Genomic DNA, 21,495 nt, shown 5'->3' on the forward strand with positions numbered 1-21,495 from the left:
AAACCTACCCCAAACCCCCCCTGCATGCGCCGAGCCTATTTTGCATAGGCTCGGCGGCGTGCGCAAGCCGCGTCGCTTCGTAAAAGGGGTGGGGAGGGGGCATGTCCGGGGTCAGGGGGCGGTTTGGGGCGGGACCGGGGGCGTGGTGCCGGCCCGGGGGCTTCGTCGAGGCCTCCGGACCAGCCCCCGGGTCGGATGTTGGCGCACCAGCAGCCCGCTGGCGCGCGCAGATTTACACCTTCAGCAGGCGTAAATCTGCCAACAAAGGTAGGGGGGGGTGGTGGAAAGAAAGTTCCCTCCGAGGTCACTCTGATTTGCACAAATGTGTACCCCCTTGTGCGCGCCGACCCCGGATTTTATAAGATACGCGCGGCTACGCCTGGTGCGCGAACAAAAGTACGCGCTCGCGCAAATTTATAAAATCTACCCCTAAATATATACTTCAGTTCTGTGTTCACTAAAGTCGACCCTGGACAAGGACTATTGCTGTTGGCAAGAGCAGGAATGGGACTGGGGTAAATGCAATCTCATTTACAGAAAAGAATGTATGGGTAGAACTAGGAAAACAAAGTGGACAAAGCCTTGGGACCGGATGGGGTATGTGGGATTTAGAGTAGAAAAACCTTTTTGGGGGGTTCTGAGGTCTCCATATTCTAGGTCAGCTATATTGAGAAACAGTGGAACATTTTACATTTTATTTTGCAGAGCTAGTTGTTTTCTGTTCTCTAAGTTGTTGTTATCTTAGTAAAAGGTTTATTTTTAGCGAGGCTTTAGACAGTAGCCATAACATAAGGCTTGCAGCATCTCTACTGCAAAAAGTATTTATAACTGACATCCAGAATGATATGGTTGATGAAACCTAGAATGGATGAAAAGGCGGTATTGCTTAAGTATTTGGGCTTAGTTACATGAGACAATAAGTGATTGGACCAACTGTATGATAACCAAAAGAATGATGCATTGATTGGTTATATGATCTGCTAATGAAGAATTAGAAGATATTAGCCCCTGTCTAATTTGTATAGGGTCAGAGGAAGAGAACTTGCCAATGCCATGTAGTTAGTTTTTCTAAATAAATGAAAAGAGAAAAAGAAACAGAAGATGAAGTGTCCGTTTCTTTCAAGCAGAATTTTTTTTAATTTACTAGATAAGTAAGACAAACTGAAAGTTGCTCGATGGAAATGAAAAATTCCAGGGTCCTCTGACAGCTGCAATTAAGCTGCCAGGGTCTTTTTAGACCATATATCCGATAATTGGTGCCTTGAACCCGGTCTGGACTCCACATTCTTGGGAGCTGTTTTCTGGTCTCATCTCCCTTTATCTCTTTCCTGCCTCCAAATTAATTCTCTTTATTTCCTCTCCTATGGTTCTCTCAGTCCCGTTATTCTCAGTGACTGTTGAAAGGGGGGTTGATTAGTGATTTAGATGCTAATGTCAGAGTTTATGTTGCATCAGTGGGGGTTGGCATGAAGTCCTCTCAAGTTTGGTTGCTATGGTGATAGGATGCTCTAGATATAGCTAGCTTTTGGTTTTATGTCCCTCTCGCCAGAGAGAGGAAATTATTTCTAGATATGGAGTTATAGAAGTGTTTATGACGAGGGTATGAAGTCCCTCTGATTATTAGTCTGGATATGGGTTTCTAGAATTGTGGTTCACAAAAGTATGAAGTATGAAGTCTCTCTTATTTGCAACTATAAATACACTGATGCTTCAGAAGTTGTTTTGGTGATTAGCAACTACTGTGGAATTTACAGGACTGGTTTTAGGATTAAATACAAGCAATAGATGGTAGTGGAGGAGAAGATAAAGATAAGGAGATTTTGCACAGGCATAGCTCAAATTGAGCTAAATGGTGTGGTTTATACTTGTTTTTTTTTTTTAAGTGTGTATGTGATATGATACAGACATGTGTGATTGGTGTTTACTTTTAACATGGTGAGTGCTTTTTCACAGAACCCTCCAGCCATTTCAGTGACAGATTGTATACCTAATCACCAGCAAATAGATAAAACATATCTGAAAAAATGGAATGGCTTGATAAAAGATGATGTTAAAATGCAATTCCTATTGGAAGGTACATTTAATTTGGGAAAGCTGTCTTACTTGAAAGGGAAATTGGAGGAAAGAAAATGAAAGATTGATCAGAAAAAGATAGGTGTGTTTTCAGCATGATGGCAAGAAGCTGAAAAATGTAATAAAAAATCTATTAATGCTGGACTTAAGGACTCTTTGGGAAAAGCAAAAAGAATTACAGCTTACAAAGGAGGAGTTAAATGTTTTATGTACTAAAACGTATAAGCCATTAGATTAGCAGAGAACTTCACTGTACCCAGTGAAAGCCTTGGAAAACGTGGCAGAGGATAATTCAGATATTCTGGATGATCCTGAATATCAAGGGGGGGGGGGGGGGTTAAAAACACCTGCTGCCTCTCCCCATAAACCAGACAATGTGGAAAGGGTACTGGAGGAGGGGCCCCATTGTCAATCTACCCTTTTGGTGATCTTCATTTATCAGAAGGACATCATGATAAACAGGGGTCTGGCTCAGGGATAAGGCTTATAGGCAGCAAGTGAAAACTAGCTGTCATCTCCAGTGATTGATTCTAAGATCCTTAAATATCTAGGGTCTTCAGGACCTCATACTGATGAATCAGAAGAAGTATAGAAGCAAACCTTAGCTTATCTACAAGGTCTTAACCGTACAATAAAAAAAAAAAAATAGACATGAGTGAGTTACTACCCCTCAGATCAGATGCTGAATTGATTATCCAGATTGATATCATAAAAAAAATCATTTGACGTCTAAAGGTCCAGTGAAAGAGAAACATCCATACACTGGAAACTACCCTTTGTGGATAGTACCCAGTGCTAATCCAATTACTAATTATGCACAGTAAGTGTATGTGCCATGGCCATGAAATAATTGGATGGCCATTAAAATTCCTTGCCTAATTTCCAAAAAGAATCAAGGAAGTGAGGGCAATTATTGATGTGTATTTGCCTACAATTCAAAATATACATCAGCTGTTTACTCTGGTGTTACCTAGGGATGTTCATACAGCTTTATTTGAAAAAGCTAGGTGGACAGAACCATTTCCAGTCAATCCAAGCCATACTACTGCAAATGATACTGATGCTTTATTTGAAGCAGCTTTACAACGTTTTTCCCCCAAAACAGATTGGACAAAATTAAATGCATGGAAAATGTCAGATAAAGAGGAACCAGTTGACTATTTAAGAGGGCGGACTGATATATTTATGGCCCATTCTGGACTAGCAGATCCTACTAGTGAAGCAAATCAGGCAGCCTTGACAAGTTATTTTTATATGGGGTTGCCCCCCCAAACTTAACGAGAAGGTGCAAAATGCATGCATTATCTGGGCTACTGAAAAGCCAGCCAAAGTCTGGGCTACTGAAAAGCCAGCCAAAGGCATGTTATGAGCAAATGAATGTTGTCAAATCTGCATAATTTGTTAAATTGATGGCCCTCCAAATAAATCAATTAGATTACTCACGAGGAAAATGTGGACAAAGTAGGGGTAGAGGGAGAGAAAATGGAGGAATAGGAGCTCCCCTGACAAGGGGTAAAAAGGAAATTATTTGTTTTTCATGTCATAAACCAGGACACATGTGCAGAGACTGTCCTGATGATCCAATGCATGCCTTAACTCCTCCACCTCCACCCCATCAGTATCTTTCACCTACTGCTCCTGAATATACTCCTAATGTAGTGGCCATGCCCTATAACACGTAGGAATTTGCAGAAACTGTCAGGGCCCTTCCCCTTGCTGGTATTCATCCCTCACCTATGCCTGAGCCTTTGGTGTCCCTTACAGCCTCTGGAAACCCAATTCAGTGTTTGGTAGACACCGGAGCTGGCCAATCTACACTACAAATGGCTGCTGCTCCCCACTTGCCAATTTCAACTAGTAAACAAAGTTGTGAGACTGGCCAATGTTACAGAGACACTACCAATATCAGAAAATGTACCAGTGCAATTAGGTCCCTCTCCTATGAATCTGTTAGGACGTGATTTATTATTCAAATTGCATTACACTATATTCTGCATGCCTAATGTGTTTTTCTCTTTCTACCAGAGCAGAGATTATGTGATGTGCAGGCTGCTTTAAACACAGCAGAGATTTCTGCTTGTGAAACTTCCTCTTTTCCTGAAACTGCTGCCATAGGCTGATTGCAAACTGCAGAAATGGATTTTGATTTTTCAGATATTCCCGAGACCTTATGGGTTGTAGGGAATAATGATGTGGCCATTTTCAAATTGATCCAGTACACATACCAGTCAACCCAACAAAGATGTTGCCTTAGAAACCATAATTCAATCTGAAATCTGAGGCTATAGAAGATAATGAGACTGAAATAATTTGGTTAAATAGAAATTTGTCTACAGTTAAACCACCAGTTCTGGACTTGGAAACCTTTCAAAATACTCCCTAAAATCAAGTACGTGATTCAGGGATCCAGTTAGATGAAAACCTTACTATGAAAAAGCACATCAATAAATAGTTAATACAGGATACACCAAGTTGGGTATATTACAATGGTTGAAACCTTTATTAACTTTTGAGGATTTTTGTACAGTATTGCAAACATATTCACAAACCTAGACTACTGTAACTTTATTATTGGGTCTTCCCACATGTCTTTTAAAACTTTTACAATTATTACAAAACGCCTCAGCTAGGCTCTAATTAGGAACTAAGAAATTTGATCACATTACACCCGCACTGATTTCACTGTACAATTCCTAATATATTACAAAGTATTAACGCTAATATTCAAAATAATTAATTCCAATAATTCCAGTCTGATTGGTGTGAAATTACAACTACGCACACCTCAGCGAGAACTGAGATCCCAAACAGAGGTCTACTGACTGTTCCAACAAATCGGAGCACACATTTGTCCCATGTAAGAGACCATGCATTTTCTATAGTGGGTCCAAAGCTTTGGAACTCACTACCTGAGATGTTACAATTGATACCAGACAGAAAGATTTAAATGTGAGTGAAAAACATGGCTGTTGAAAAATGTATATAATCTTACTCAAAATCAACAGAGTGTAGGAGAACTATTTTATCAAGAAGGACAAGAGTTTTAATTTGAAACATGAGGAATAAAATGTAACAAAAGAGCGAAGGAATTTCAATACTATGAATGATGAGAGCTCTATGGACTGAAAACATGTAGGACAGATGCAATGAAACATGACTTATAATGTGCTGATTGCCATAATGTACTAGCTATTATACTATTTTCCTATATCATTCGTTATATGTGTAGTAGGCAGATTAATTTGTATTGGAGCATTTCACTCAATATGTACTCATTTTGTTCTAAAATTATGTATGTTATTTTTGTAAACCATTGTGATCTTGATATGGATCGGCAGTATATAAAATCTCTAAATAAATAAATATTCGACCAGTAATTAGAGATTTGTTACAACAAGGTGTTATAATTAAATTACCACCTGAAGCAGCTAGTCCACTGAAAGACCTGTTTAATAGATCACTAGAAATGGGAGTGGTGCTGTAAGATTGAAACAGAGCGGTTGTGCTCCCACTTCACAAGGGCAGTAGCAGAGAGGAGGTTGGAAACTTCAGGCCGGTTAGCCTCATCTTGGTAGTGGGAAAATTAATGGAGACTCTGCTGAAGGAGATGACAGATCACTATCTACAATCCACTGGATTTCTGGACCAGAGGGATCATGGATTCACCAGAGGAAGGTCCTGTCAGACAAATCTGACAATTTTTTTTGACTGGGCGACTAGAGAATTGGAACAAGGAAGAGCACTCGACGTGATTTAACTTGGATTTCAGCAAAACTTTTGATACCGTTCTGCATTGGAGGCTCGTGAAAAATTGAGAAGTTTGGGTGTGGTCACCAAGGTGGTGGAGTGGATTACAAACTGGTTGACTGAAAGGAGGCAATGTGTAATGGTAAATGGAATCTGCTCTGAAGAGAGAATGGTGTTAAGTGGAGTCTCTCAAGAATTAGTTTTGGGGCAACATTGTGGAGGGGTTAGAAGGAAAAGTTTGACTTTTTGTGGATGATACTAAGATCGGCAACAAAGTGGACATGCCTGAAGGAGTGGAGAGAATGAAAAATGATTTAAGTAAACTTGAAATGTGTTGAAAATTTGGCAGCTGAGATTCAATGCCAAGAAGTGCAAAATCATACACTTGGGGTGTGGTAATCCAAAAGAACTGTATGTGATAAAGGGCAAAAGGCTAATGTGAATATACCAGGAAAGGGATCTTGGGGTGATTGTGTCTGGCAATATAAAGGCAGCGAAGCAATGTGACATCCTTCTGGCTTTAGTGGTAGCTAAAGGCAGAAGGATGCTGGGCTGAATAGAGGAGGATAACTAGCAGAAAAAAGGAGGTGATATTACTCTTGTACAGGCCCTTGGTAAAGCCTCACCTGAAGTACTGGGTTCAGTTTTGACAACTATATCTCAAAGGGGATAGAGACAGGATGGAAAGGGTCCAGTGGAAGGTGGCCAAAATGGTGTGAGGTCTGTTTCAGAAGACCTATGAGGAGAGGCTAAAGGATCTAATTACGTATACCTTGGAGTAGCAGGGTGGATATGTTACAGACATTCAGATACCTGAAAAGTATTAATGATGCAAATACATCAAACATTTTCCGTTGGAAAGGAAACCGTATGACTAGGGGTTACGATATGAAACTCCAGGAGGGATGACAGAACCGTCAGGAAAAATTTCTTCACGGACAGGGTGGTGGAAGCCTAGAATGCCCTCCCAAAGGAGATGGCATGGACGAGAATAATAAATGATTTTAAAGGACATAGGATAAACATTGCGGATCCCTAAAGGCTTGAGGTTGGAAATGAAGAAATTGGGCAATCTATGTCAAATCTAGATGTAACATTTCTGCCTGGGGAATAACCTGCACAGCATGGTAATTGCTACTCTTAACAGAATGCATGGGAGTAAACTGCATGATGTGGCATTTACTAACATAAGCCACTTGCTGGACAGACTGGATGGACCATTTGGTCTATCTGCCATCACTGCTATGTTGTTATGATTTTTACTCTAAATCTTATCCAATTAATTTCTGAACTGATTCAGTCTTGAAACAATTTCTGCTACTGCAGGCAAACTATTTCATATTTTTACCACTCTGAAGGTCTGATTTAATAAGTTACACAGTAAAACTGTGTACTGAAATTCAGCACATAAAATGTTATCTCAGTGTTTGCCAACTTGTTCAAGCCCAAAGCACACTTATATTAATGGCCTTGCTCATGAAAGTCACTGCAAGCCCGGGAGTATCCATTCCTTGGGGCGGGGTCAATCATTTACCAGCGCTTTTGACTGTGCTGTCATCCACAGACAGGCAGGACAGTCCTCAAAAGCTGGGTTGGAAGAAAGCAGCAAAGGCAGCACTAAACATGCTAAAGGCCCTACCAGTAGAGGGGATTCCTTCCCAAAGCAACAACTTAGCCAACCACCCGAGACTAAGCCCAAACCAGTAAAGGGCCAGGTGTTCAACTTCAGAGAAGACCCGGATGTAATTGTGGAGGCGGTGATTGATGAGGACATACCGGAACCAGTAATAGCATCAGGCTTAGTTGGGTCATAGGCTAATCAGGTGGAAGCTCAATTCCAGGCCTGAGCAGAAGGTGCCAGCAGTACAATGAGGATTCTGGGCCAAGGACAGGCCTTGCTGACGAAAGCCCTTTAAGCCGCCTAGCTGTTGGCAGCCAAGCCTCCTGCATGACCAAGGAGACAGTCCGTAGGACTAGGTCTGGTGAAAGTACCACGTAAGACCCAGTGCTGGGGCTGATAATCAGACGAGTGGTCCAGAGCTCAAAATCATCAGGACAATAAGGCCAAGTGGGAATTTCTTGGGGTCCTCACCAGAGAGAGTGGTGTATGGCAGTAAGTCCAAGGCAGGCTTGGGAACAATTCTTCGTGGTAAGCCTGAGAGTTAACCTACTTGTCAAAGGACCCAAGAGCTACTATGAGCTGTGTCAGATGGCCTTGGAGACCTCCATTACAAAGTCCAGCTCAGCCATCTCCTCTGGTGGGGGTCATACCCCTGAGTGATTCACCAGCATCAGGAACAGAAGAGACAATATCCTCGGCAGCGAGTGATGTCTCAGGAATTCCCAAATGTCTAGTGGAAGATGAGATGTTTGACCAACCAGCTCCCTTGGTGGTGGCTAACCAGTCCTGGCTGGTCCCCAGCCAGGTGGAGGATGTGAAAACCTTGTACAGAGCTCCCCAGGCTGAGCATATAGTCTGGAAAAAAGTTCAGCTATGTTTGGGCTCCAATATCCATATGTCCTAGTTTATGTAATGAATTTTATGGAAGAGAACAGGGACATTTGGCTGGCAGAACATGCAGACAAGTGCATTATTAAAGATGTTACAGATCCTCAAGGAGTGAGGGAGCATTTGGACTACCAGAGATCCTTGGATAGGAAGGTGGAAGACCTCAAAATGGGCCAAAATGTTTACAAGCACATAACAATATACCAGATGAGGAATGGAGCACAACGAAAAAAATAAACTGACTCCTACTCAATGGGGTGATGTCACCAAACTGAGTCCAGAGCATTATGAGAAGGCTCGACCTCAAGAGGAAGAACAAGAAGAGCCTGAACAGTAATTGCCATCCATGTTCCAGAGCTGTTCTAGAGTCCAGTTGTTCTTGAAGACTGGATTGTTTTTGTGTTGTTTTGTCTGTGTTATTTTGCAGACAAATTTCCAGTGAGCCTTGTGAGGCTGAAGAATTGATCCTAGCAAAGACTGTTAGCTGTCCCTTCATAGGAGTGTGGACTGTGTCATTGAGGATTTCATCTTGGAACTACATTGCCCCAGCTAGTCAAGCGGCTTCGAAGATTAGAAGACCATTTACAGTCTAGTTAAAACAGTTATTATGAATTATGGTTGTTATCCTTATATAGAGTGTGTGGTTACTGTCGTAAAAAAAATTTGGTTCCATTGGAAAAAATATCCATTCTAAAAAAATATATAAAAATGCTCAAAAATTTTGAAAAAAGTGATGTACTTTGATTCTTTTCATTGCCAATTACTTAACTATTTATTTTCCCTTTAGGTGGGAGACCTCACACTAAATTATCCTGCCCATTTCTGCTAACTTATCTTTTCTTTTCAAGTTTATTATGTCACCTGTACTCCTGTCCTCTGTGCCTTATGAAGAAGTAAATTTTCCTTTCACAGGTCTTGTGTGAGGAATGCGGGGAGAAGTGGTGGAGATCTTTACCATAGATATCCAAGAGGTGGTTCTGAGATTTGCCCTATTGCATATCTCAGTAGAAAGTGTATTTGGATAAGTTTTTGTATTTTAATGATAAAGTGTAAAGTTTTGTATTTGTAAGCCGGGCATGGAGTGCCTGTCAACTGGGATACAAGCAGCTCCCTGTTGGCCATGTTATTTCTATGTGCTGGTACAATGTTTATAGGCATGGGATTCAGGCTAGCACACCCATTGCCAGGTAGGATGCCCCCCATTGGTGGCCAGAAGAGGAACAGTTGTTTGTTTGTTTTTTTAATCTTAAGTGATGGTGGATGATGACCCACTGGTAATGTTCTCCCCCCAGGAGAATGGAGGAAGGTGTGCCTACATGGGATGGTTCCCACCATCCAGTTTAGATATGATTCTTTCCCATGGAGAATTATTAGGGGTTAAAGTATAAATGCACAGTAAAAGTGTGTGTGGTATTTGTAATGGTAATGTAACTTGATTGATAAGTGTTACAATGAAAACCCTAGGACTTCAAGACTACGCAGGTCATAGGCTCCTTTTGGAATGCACGCCCCTTATGGTTAGACTAGGTGTCAGTACCATCTCCACTATGTAATGTGTTTATGTCTTGTAAATGAAAAAAAAAATGGTAATTTTGTACATGTCCTGTCCACATAAAAAAATGTTTGTGTGGGAGGGGAAGAGTGTAGAGACCCACAGGACTTCACTAGATAGCCCTATATTCCTGCTCTTGAATTTAGACAGCTAGGAGGGAGACACTTGAGATCTGGTCACAACATCGCTCCAAACAATTTTTTGTATTTTTCAAGAATAATTCCTAACATTTTATTTGAATTTTTGACCACTGCTGCACATTGAACTTGTATGCCCATCTATTTAGGTTAGTAAAGAACTATTGAGGAAGACCACAAAAACATACTTGGAGCATGTGCAATATCCTACAAGCAGTCAAGCTTCTACAGTTGGCAGCTGGGATATACTGTATCCTTAACAGTAAGCTCCACAATAACTGGGCAGAATGGATGGGCCATCTATTTACAATGTGATAAAACAATGCAGTACTTACGTGTAGAGGCTGTTCTGCGACCACCAGCATTCTGTGCTCTGCGTATTTCCGGACATACTCGTAAACATTCTGAGGCGTGACTGGAATATTTACACCATTAGGAATAAGCTCAACCTAAGAACAAAAGTGAAGAAAACCAGAGAGGGCTTAAGCTAGTGTGCACAGAACAAGAAAGCAGTAGCTGCCTAAACTAAAAGAAAAGAAACCCAATAATATCTAACTACGCCAAAGTACTATTTTAAAAATTTTGGATTTTAAAGCTAAAACAGTATCTGAAATTCTAATTTCACTTTAGGCCAATGCGAAAATAATCCAGGAATCTACTTGATCACTAGGCAGGAAGGCAGAGATGATAGCCAGCCAGAGTTATGTACCTCTGTTATATGGGGTTTTTACTGTATACCATCCCTGAAATACAAAGCTAAATAACTTATTTAAAACTTTTTCATGGCATTATGGTATATACTGTTATACATGAGTCAACCACAGTGCAACTTGGAAAATACCATCAACCTTTCAAGCTGGATAAGTAGTAAATAATGTCTCCAAAAAACTACCTAAATCCTAAATTATGATATTCCAATGACGCTCAACTACACAATCACCAGTGATTAAAGGAAAGTGACCATCATACTAGGCATTATCAAAGTGATTAGTATACTATAGACTTTGCCTTGTATATAATCATTTAGTCACTCATATCGATAAATGGAATGTCCATCCCCTTTTTTTTGAACATTTTTTTAAATGCAAACTTATTTAAAAGTCCATATACGGATTACTTAACTTGTAGACATTCGATAGTTCCCATGCCACCTTTTTTTATGCTGGATGGTCAATCTTCTTTACGCTATCCATGATACTTTCATCACATTTTATTTCGATTTTTTTAACTTCCGTTCACCTCAACCTCTGTTCAATGTTCCAGTTGAGGTGAACGGAAGTTAAAAAAAATCGAAATAAAATGTGATGAAAGTATCATGGATAGCGTAAAGAAGATTGACAATCCAGCATAAAAAAAAGGTGGCATGGGAACTATCGAATGTCTACAAGTTAAGTAATTCGTATATGGACTTTTAAATAAGTTTGCATTTAAAAAAATTTTCAAAAAAAATTCCATTTATCGATTCCATTCCATTTATCGATATGAGTGACTAAATGATTATATACAAGGCAAAGTCTATAGTATACTAATCATTTTGATAATGCCTAGTATGATGGTCACTTTCCTTTAATCACTGGTGATTGTGTAGTTGAGCGTCATTGGAATATCATAATTTAGGATTTAGGTAGTTTTTTGGAGACAATATACTGTTATACAACCATTTCATCATAACTGATTTAAGTTAGGCTAGGCTGAAGTACCTCGAGGAGAAATTTATCCTTACCTGATAATTTCCTTTCCTTGAATCTTGGCTATACCTGCCCAGACATGTGGGTTTTCTCCTCCAACTAGCAGATGGAGACAGAGAACACACCTTTTCTAGGACATCATCACTGGTAGTTACCATTGTGCAGCTCCAGCAAAAAGCCAGTATTCTCATGTCAAATTCATGGAAGAAAAAAATAATAGATTCAAACTCTAAAACACTTAAAGGATCCTCCAAAGAAATGATCCTTCCAAACTTTTCTTGGATAAATGAAGAGGAAGAAAAAGAAAAAGGAAAAGTAGTAAACATCTGGTTGACGCAACCTCTGTAAACTGAGGTCACTGATTCAAAGACTGTGCAGGCCCAGCTTCTTGGGAGAGTCCTGTACTAGTGTAGCAGGATTCAAGGAAAGCAAATGATCAAGAAAGACTAAATTTCTCTTTCCTTATCTTCTTGCTTCATTAGTCCAGACATGTGGGAAGTACCCAAGTCCAATTAATCTGGGAAGGAGGAGGGTAGGGCTATCCTAAGAACATCAGCTCTAAAGGCTGCATCCTCTTTTGCATGAACATCTAGATTGAAATGTTTAGTGAAATGATGTAAGGAAGACCTTGTGACCACCTTACCAATATCCTCCAGAGTAAGTGAAAGCTCCGCCCAAGAAGACATTTGAGCTTTTGCTGAGTTTGTCCAAAGGACCTCCAGAGGCTGCTGACCTTTCAATAAAGAAGCTGAATCAATTGCTTCTTTTTTAAAATTGTCTTTTAAACCATCTAGCCCAGGGAATGCCAACTCCAGTCCTTGAGAGCACAAACAGGCCAGGGTTTCATGATATTCACAATGAAATATGCATGAGATAGATTTGCATGCACTGCCTCCATTGTATGCAAATATATCTCATGAATATTCATTGTGGATATCTGGAAAATCTGGCCTGTTTGTAGCTCTCGAGGACAGGAGTTACCCACTCTTGATCTAGCCAAAGAGGCTTTGAAAGAGGTAAACAATGGTCTTCGCATTTCCCCTGTGTCACTCTTATGAAGCCCTGCAATTAAAATAATCTGTCAGATTTTAGAAAAAAGGATTAGAGACTGGTTAATACCCAAGGAGAACTTGATAGGCATCCAATAACTGAACTGATCTCTCTTTGCTTTGAACTCTCCCCTCTCGTAAACACCAGTAGAGACAGTGTCTGATTTAAGTGGAACGCAGAAACCAATCTAGGTAAACAGGACTGGTCTATGAAACATCGAAAACAATGAGAAGACCAGAAAAGAATTTCTGTAAGACAAAGCTTGTATTCAGAAATGCCTCTAGCTGAACAAATGGTCACCAGAAATATCATCTTCAGCGATAAAACCTACAGAAAAGCACTTTTAAGAGGCTTGCACAGTAAGCCCACTAAATGTTTATGAACCAAATTAAGGACTCAATGAAGGACCAAGGACCTAAAAGGAGGTCAAACAAATTACACCCTATGGAGGAAAATGAAAAACACCCCCATCTATAACAGGAAACATCAGCCACTTGAAATTTCATAAAATTTGGGATCAAACTTGAATCTATCCCTCTCTGAAAGGAGGTAAATATTTTGGAAGTATCCAACTGCTACAGCTAAACAGATCTTGCGCCCTAGAGCATGATTCAGACTCTAGACTCAAACATAAGCAATCAAAAGGACATTCTAACAGGCCTTCAAACAGGGTAAATGTTACCAAGAGGAAAAAAGCCCTTACTATGCAATCACATAAGTACCAGGCTATAATATAAATGGAGCTGGACCATCCATGAGAATCAGACCCTGATTTAGGAGACCTTGATCCCTTAAAGAATGGTATGAGAGAATCAATCTAGTCTCACAAAATCTGCATGCCAAGGATAGCTTGGCAAATCCAGAACAATTAGAATGACCCACAAAAACTGTTTCACTATCTTTCTCAAGGTCCGCAAACACAGAAGCCAGGTAGGAAACGCACTAACAGCTGTCACTCTGATCAGGGCTGGATCAGAATACCTATCCCTTTAAAGCTACATTTCCAGTAATAACTGAAGAACCAAAGGGCTTCCGCATTCTTGTAAGTTGATGTTAGGACTAAATGAGGAAGTTCCCATTCATCCACTATCTTCTAAAAAAGTCTCCTGGCTGAGCTCAGACTCTGTGGGAACCAACACATCTTTGAAAAGATAGATGGGCTGGATGTTTCCCAGTCCTGCAATATGAGTCATAGACATTTCAGAACATTCTACTCCACCCATTGAAAATTAGAAGGATTGTTTCCTTGGAGACCCCAAGACTTCAGGTGTTTGTCTGCTCACATAAGCCACTGTCATAGCATTCTCAGAGAATACCTGGACTGCCATTTTCTTCATCAAGGACAGGAGACGCAGAGGAGGAAATGCAGCTAAACCAATTTGAAAAACCTGGTTTCTAGCCTGTTGATGGATCATGAGTCGTCCTCTTGTGACCAGAAACCCCCCCCCACCCCCCTAAGCAACTCAGGCCTGGTAATGGGCTCCTCACCCTAACAATCTTGCATGTGTTTTGAGAAGCTTTCACTGAGATTTTAGACTCATTCTCCTCAGCAATATCATTGTTGTCAACCCTCAAGAGAAGTTTTACCTCCCCGAACCTGGGAGAGGACAAATTTTGTAGTCCTGAGATTGATGGGAAAAGCAAGACAGATAGAAAACCTGCAGTGGATGCTTATAGACCTTGGCTCACTGAACCAAATCTAAGGAGGCTGCCATGAAGCCTGGAAGCTAAAGATAATACTAAACTCTTGGAACATTCTGAGCAAGAACTTTCTCTACCTGACTCACAAATGGAACCACTCTCTCCAGTGTCAGATAGATGTGGCCTGCTTTTGCATCAATGAAAGATACCAGGTATTTCAGAGACTGGGAAGAAACAGCTTGCTCTTGGCAAAGTTGATTACCCAGCCCAAACCTTGCAAAACTATGCTGGATACCATAAAGGCCTTCCCGGTGGGACTTTGTCCTGTTAAGCAATTGCTGAGGTATGGATGAACCATATTCGATTCCTTTCGTAAGAAGGCTACCACCACTACAATTACCTTGGAAAGGGTTCTTGGAGTTGTGGCGAGATCAAAATGGGAGTGCCCTGAACTGAAAATGCTTTTCCAGGATGCAAACTCACTCCTGTCAAAAAAAAATGGAAAAACCTACTATGATCTTCCCAGATGGGAAAAAGGAAGTAAGCCACAGAAAGAGTCTGAGAAGAGAAAAACTTATCTTGCCATACATTCACGAATAGGGACCAGAGGGTTTCAATGCTGAAATGGGAAATGCAAAGACTGTTTACCCCTTTCAAAATGAGGATGGATCTCTAGGAACCATCCCTTCTTTAGGATCACAAAATAAATGGAGTACTGACCATGCCCTTGCACATCAAATAAAATGGGAACCACTGCTTGCAAGTGCGGAAGCTTCCCTGAAGTGGAGGAGTAGCCTAGTGGTTAGAGCAGTGGGTTACGAACCAGGAGACCAGGGTTCGAGTCCCACTGTTGCTCCTTGTGACCTTGGGCAAGTCACTTTACCCTCCATTGCCTCAGGTACAAAATTAGATTGTAAGCCCTCTGAGGATAGGTAAATACCTACAGTACCTGAATGTAATCCACTTTGAAGCACTGAAAAAAGTGTGAAAAGCGGAATTAAAAAAAATATCTAGGTCCTTTATAAGCTTATTTAAGTCCTCACTAAAAAAAACAACTTTCCACATGAAAATAAGCTTGCTTAGATAGACTTTAGAGGAAATATCTGCTATCAAATGCCATAGCCACAATAGCTTGCATGCTGCAATTGACAAGGCAATAGAATTAGAAGCAATTCCAATAAGGCACTGTCCAGAAAGGCAGTCCCAGATTCCAAATGAGCCACCTCCTGCCTTTCAGGGAGCTACTGTACCCAGCACACATGCCCCAGCTACATAGACATCACAGAGAGTGATCTGCACCAATAAAGACGTGGAAGAAAAGGCATGTTTCAATAGAACCTGTATCTTTCTATCCTGGAGACCTTTGAGGGCTATGCCCCCTATTACTGGAATAGTTGCTTTGCAGGCATCCACCAAAGCCAGGGCATCACCCCACAGCATCTGAATAAAGGCAATGTGTGGCATCCAGTGGCAAAATAGTATAGCCTGGTGAAACCTCAATCCCTTTGAACTATTCTCAGGGGAGTCCCACTCCATTAGGTGCATACCCTGCATTTCTGAACGAATAGGAAAGGCTTTAGATGATGTACGGATTCCTTGCAGAATAGAGTCCCACATTGTTATCTCCACAACCTGGAAAACTGACATCCTAAGGGACATGGCCACCTGATTTTTGACAGATTTTTTTTTTTTGACAAATAGGCAGAAGACAGTCACTCTCACTCTCTGATGCAACCTGTCCTTCCTCTAAGGACTGACTACATCCATGTTATCCTACATGACAGAAAAGACATGGGGGTACTCTCTCACTGTGAATAATTAGGCTGTTATTGCCACCCTACATCTAATGGCTGAAATGACCAGATCAGAGGCCTGTCCTGTAGCGGCTGTGGGTTCTCCCCGCCCCCTTCAACAGGCCTCTATGAACATAGAATGCCTATTGTAAAATGCCAAAGAAGAACAATTCTTGGTAGAAATCCCGTAGAAAGGGCAGGGGCCTGGCATAGATTCAGCACTGATTCCCCCCCTCCCACTCAGGAGAATTGGCCCTCCTTCCCGAGGATGCAAGGCCTTAGCTTGGAAGGAGAAATGGGCGAGAATGACTCGCAGGATATATATAATTGTGATGGCTGTTTTGCCAAAATAGCCACCTCTGAGGTGAAAATAAAAATGGTCTCCTGCGCCAAACTCAACTGCTGCTATATCTGGATCTGAGGGCCTGCCTGCAAGTATGGCCAAACTTGTGCTCCCAGACTCCAGAGAATTACTGCTGCCGATGCAAACAGAACTCTCAAACAATATGGCAATTATATATATGTGTATATATGTGTGTATATAAACAGGTGCAATATGTGAGAATGCTTTCTCATATGTCACTTGTAATTTATAATCCCTCCAAGGAGGTACAATCAATAGATTTGTTTTTAGAGATCTTATAGTTCTAGTAAGGACATATCTCTTTAGAGTTTCAACCAATCCATATGACATATTGCCTTGTGGCAGTTTATGTACCATCAAAACTATTTTAAATTGCACTCTCTTGCAAACAGGAAGCCAATGTAGTTCCATGAGCACAGGTGTTGTATGCTCTATTTGACATGTTCCTGTCAAAATACATGCTGCTGCAGCTGTGAGGCACATAGGTGCTTCTTTGGAAGACCAAAGAGAAATGATTGTAAAACAGTGTGGAACAACCCAGTTGTCAATAGTGGTTTCAGTGGCATGACCATCTTCAATTTATAAAATGCCTTTTTCACCACTTATTTGTGGAATCAAAGTCAACCCTCCAAGCATCCACAATCTGAAGGCTGTCACACAAAAAAAGGTATACCTTTCCTAGGATTCAGGCAATTAGCAGAATGAACACTGGATTTATCTAAAGTTGGATCATGGACACAGTTAAATTCATCACCCACTATCAGACCTTTATCAGCATTTAGTATCAATTTCATTATCTTAAAAAATGAGTGATCAAGTCAACTATTAAAATCAGAAAACATCCCTCATCATTTCCTGTCTCACTATCAGCAGGATTGACTTGTGGGCCAATACAGCCACCCCTACTTTCTTAGTAGCAGCTGAAGCAAATCTCATCTCTCCTACCCACCAACACTTAAGCTTATGATGTTCAATATCTTTCAAATGGATCACTTGCCAAAACACATGAGCCATTTGTTTTGTCAGAACACTAAGAATTTTCTGCCATTTAATTGCAGGGTTAATTCCTCCCAAATTTCATGTGACAAGCTAGGAACTCTTGTAAAGCTCATGTAAAGCTCATGTAAAAGCAGGAAACCCCTCAGTCCAGATTCCCTTCCAGCACTCCATACCATTTATTTTATTTAGATTTATGTTCCGCTTTTCGCACTTTTTTCAGCGCTTCAAAGTGGATTACATTCAGGTGTTGTAGGTATTTCCCTAACCCCAGAGGGCTTACAATCTATGTTTGTACCTGAGGCAATGGAGGGTAAAGTGATTTGCCCAAGGAGTGGAAGCAGGACTCAAACCCTAGTCTCCTGGTTCATAGCCCACTGCTCTAACCACTAAGCTACTCCTCCACTCTTACCATGACTGAAAGACATAACTACACACCATAATATAGACATCCAACCATAACCTCTTAACCATTCCCAACATCTTATCCCCAGCTGCTTCCTCCCATCCCTTCTCCCTCACCCCCTTTCCACAATACATACACATTGCAGCTTGCAAAGAGAGTCCACATATTTATACAATAGAACCCACTAACCCCATCCACTGCCATATTTAAGAACTGCAGTGGCCATTAATAGTCCTTTATGTCCATTTTCATAGTAAGCATAACCTGATGCTTACAAATGATTGCTCAGACACAAAAACTCAAAAGCTGTATAAGTCAAGATATAGCAGAATAAGGAAGCTGCAGAATACAATAAGGAAGAAATCCAAATTTCCACTTGATCTCCTGAAGTGGGAGCCTTGGAATGCCTCACTGCACTTCCATGATAAGGCAAGAAGCTAAATGTAAGGAATCCATATTAAAGATATGGTCTGTGGATCAAACATCCTGGATATGCAAAATGAATTGTCAAAGGAGAACAATCCCAAGTCCAGTACCAAGAGCAGTCAAAAAATAAGGCAACAAGACCATACAATCCATTTGATCAGGAACTCTGTTCACAAAATTGTTACTTATTTCATATGCAGAGAGAGGCCTTCTAAAATGTATATAAACCACAAAGCATCCATATATTTCTGCACACATGGCAGCTTTGCACACACTATAACTTGCAAGGTCTTCAGCATCTCTAATTCTATGATGAATCCTTAAGCCTCAGTCACTGATTGGAAACATTTAACATCCTTGTTGTGTATTATCTGGAGTATGGCCAGATACAATAATGAATACACGATTCCCAGGCCATGTAGCTTAGAGCACAATGGAGAAAACTCACAGTGCTACCCTGATATCCTTGTGGGGTAGTCCTGTAAAATAAGTATATTTTTATTGTTGCAGTCACAGTTGCTTACCTCCAAGAGTTAGCTGTAGTATGGCCATTTTTTGAGCAAACTTCAGGCTATTACTACTCGTAGCCTGTCATCCATGTTCTTGCGTGGGCCTGCTCCACAAACAGCTATCCATATTCATCACCAAGGCCTAACTCCTGAGTGAACCACATCTCCAAAATTGGGGAAGATCCCTTTCTACTACAGATTCAGGTAGACCAACTAACCTCAGGTTATTCCTTTGTGTACTATTCTCTAAATCTTCCAGCTTGTCATATTTTTGCACTGCCACTTTCAATTTACTCAGCTCCTTCATAGAATTTTGCAACTCATCCTGCAGGCTGGACACCCTCTTTTCCACCTATGACAGGCGCTTCTCATATGCTGTAGACACTTCCTCCAGTTTGCCATACATTTTTTCAAATTTAGAGTCCAGTGTACCGACCACAGCAGAGGTTAACTCTATAATCATGGAAGCATTTATCAGTTCCAATGAAGTTTCTTCTATGGTCACTGCCATCTTAGGATCAGTTGTTTTTGCTCTTGCTCTCTCTCCTTATCTTTCCTTGCTATTCAGATAGACTTTTCTTGCAGCTGATGCTCTTCTTACATTGCCAAGAGGCTCATCTGCCTATACTGAAAACTATTTAGAGAGAATACATAGTAGATGGGGCAGAAGGAACAAAATGGGGTCCCAAGTAGGGCAGATCACATCTTACCCCATTCACTTCACCATGTGATGTCCTTTTCAGTTATTTTAAATCAACTTTAATTTGTTCCCTCCCTAACAGTGTGTCTACTCTGTTAAAGATGCTGGTTAACTGATAGTGTCTCGGTATCATCCAGCAAGGTGATGAGAAAACAAGGGATAAATAAGGGAAACACAACCTAGTGAGACTGCAGACCTTGGGGTAGCCAGGTTGGAATTAAGGGAGTGAATTCTTTATTATTTTGGCACTCTTAGTCTATAAAATAAGTTTCTGAAGTCTCCTAGGACAGATACAAAAAGTTGGTAAAGACATAGGATGGCGATGACCAGAGATTAAGAAAGGCAACTGGGCAGACTGGGTGGGGCAAGAGATACTTACCTGCTGACAATTATACTATTTTGCGTCACATCCTTTGGAATTGCCTATTTATTAGTTGGGTTGATACCAGCAGGTCAGGACTCCCCAAAAACCAATGGTGTTGATGTTGGCAGGTTCCTGGCAGTTGAGTGTCATCCAGTAAGGCTATAGGCTGGATGTTTGGTCAATAGTTTCACTACTGTTTGGTATTGTTTAGTTTATGAGAATGTCTGCTCATCTACCCAGTTGGTAGCAAGCCAAGGGAAAATGATTAAAAAATGACTTAAGCAGTGATATCCCATAAGTGGCCAAGTTTCTACTGCTGGCAGCTGGTATATAGCCTTAGCCATTTAGATCAGAATAAATGGACAGGCTGGCTGCACCAAATGTTTTTTTTAATCTACCGTCACCTTCGATGTTACTATGATTTTTGTACTATCAATGAATTATTTCTGTAATGTCACTGAATAAAAATATTACAAAGTACTGGTCTTTACCAGAGTGATAGTAAATGTCCATTCTGGTGAAGGTAAAGTGACTATTGGCATTACCAAGATTATATTTAAAAAACCCCACACATTTAGATCATCAGCTATAAAGTTTACACTTTTGGCACATACCTGTCCTCCACCCTCTTCCTTGCACAGGTCTATTGCAAATGCTAAGTCCATTGCTGCAAAGACAGCATCGGCATCTGTACTCTGAGAAGCCAGGATAAGTTGCCGCAAACTTTCATACATAACAGGATCGAAAAAAGCAAAATCATGCCAGTTAACCTTAAAAGAGAGAGAAACAGATATTAAACAAACTATTTAAAAACTTGTGGATGAAGACTACATATGATGATTGCTTAAAGTACAACATTACTAAAATGAAGCATTTAAAATGACACTGTGGTAAAACATGTCGACAAGTTTACTTTTCACTGCTAGGCACCACTTAATCTTCTGATGGCATTGCCAAAAAAAACCAACAAACCCAAACACCATTAAATTCTTTGTACAAGGCTTTGCTTGGGAGTCTAGGAGTGAATATCAGAGAGAGGACTTACAACGGGGCTCAGTGAATGCTCAGAATAGCCTCCCCCAGTGGAGGTGGTGGAAACAAAAACAGTATCAGATTTTAAGAAAGCATGGAATAAATACAAGGGATCTCTAAGAAGGTGATGGGAATTATAATGCTAAATTCACTGAATGGATGGAGAGGCTAGATGGGCCATATGGGCTTTTTCTGCAGACATGTTTCTATGTTTCAACAGTATTCAGCAGCCAGAGAAGGCCATAGAGCAGTTGCCATTAAGGAAGTCATTTCCTTCATACTAAAATGAAAATGCTCTTCTTACCGCACCTGTGAATATATCTTCTGGTGGAGGGAGGCACAAAAAATAAGTGCCAAGTTTGCAAAAAAAAAAAAAAAAAAAGTGGAAAAAGACCACTTCCTAATAAGATTCACAGGCATGCATCTCAGGTTCTTGGATTTAGAGAGACATGAACACTATGCACAACAAGGCAGCTGGATCCAGTGGAATCTTGGAGCTGCTTAGGCC

At 40.7% G+C, this 21,495-nt stretch overlaps 1 protein-coding gene across 1 annotated transcript in view; it reads right to left on the reverse strand.

Moving 5' to 3' along the window:
* The window catches only part of UBR5 (ubiquitin protein ligase E3 component n-recognin 5), a 672,040-nt gene that overhangs the window by 21,476 nt on the left and 629,069 nt on the right, over positions 1–21,495 (reverse strand). Inside the window, 2 exon segments of the mRNA XM_029591836.1 lie at positions 10,354–10,467; positions 20,570–20,725. Coding sequence (XP_029447696.1) covers positions 10,354–10,467; positions 20,570–20,725 — 270 coding nt within the window.

The sequence above is a fragment of the Rhinatrema bivittatum genome, chromosome 2 (genome assembly GCF_901001135.1).
Source record: "Rhinatrema bivittatum chromosome 2, aRhiBiv1.1, whole genome shotgun sequence".
In the NCBI taxonomy this organism is placed as follows: Eukaryota; Metazoa; Chordata; class Amphibia; order Gymnophiona; family Rhinatrematidae; genus Rhinatrema; species Rhinatrema bivittatum.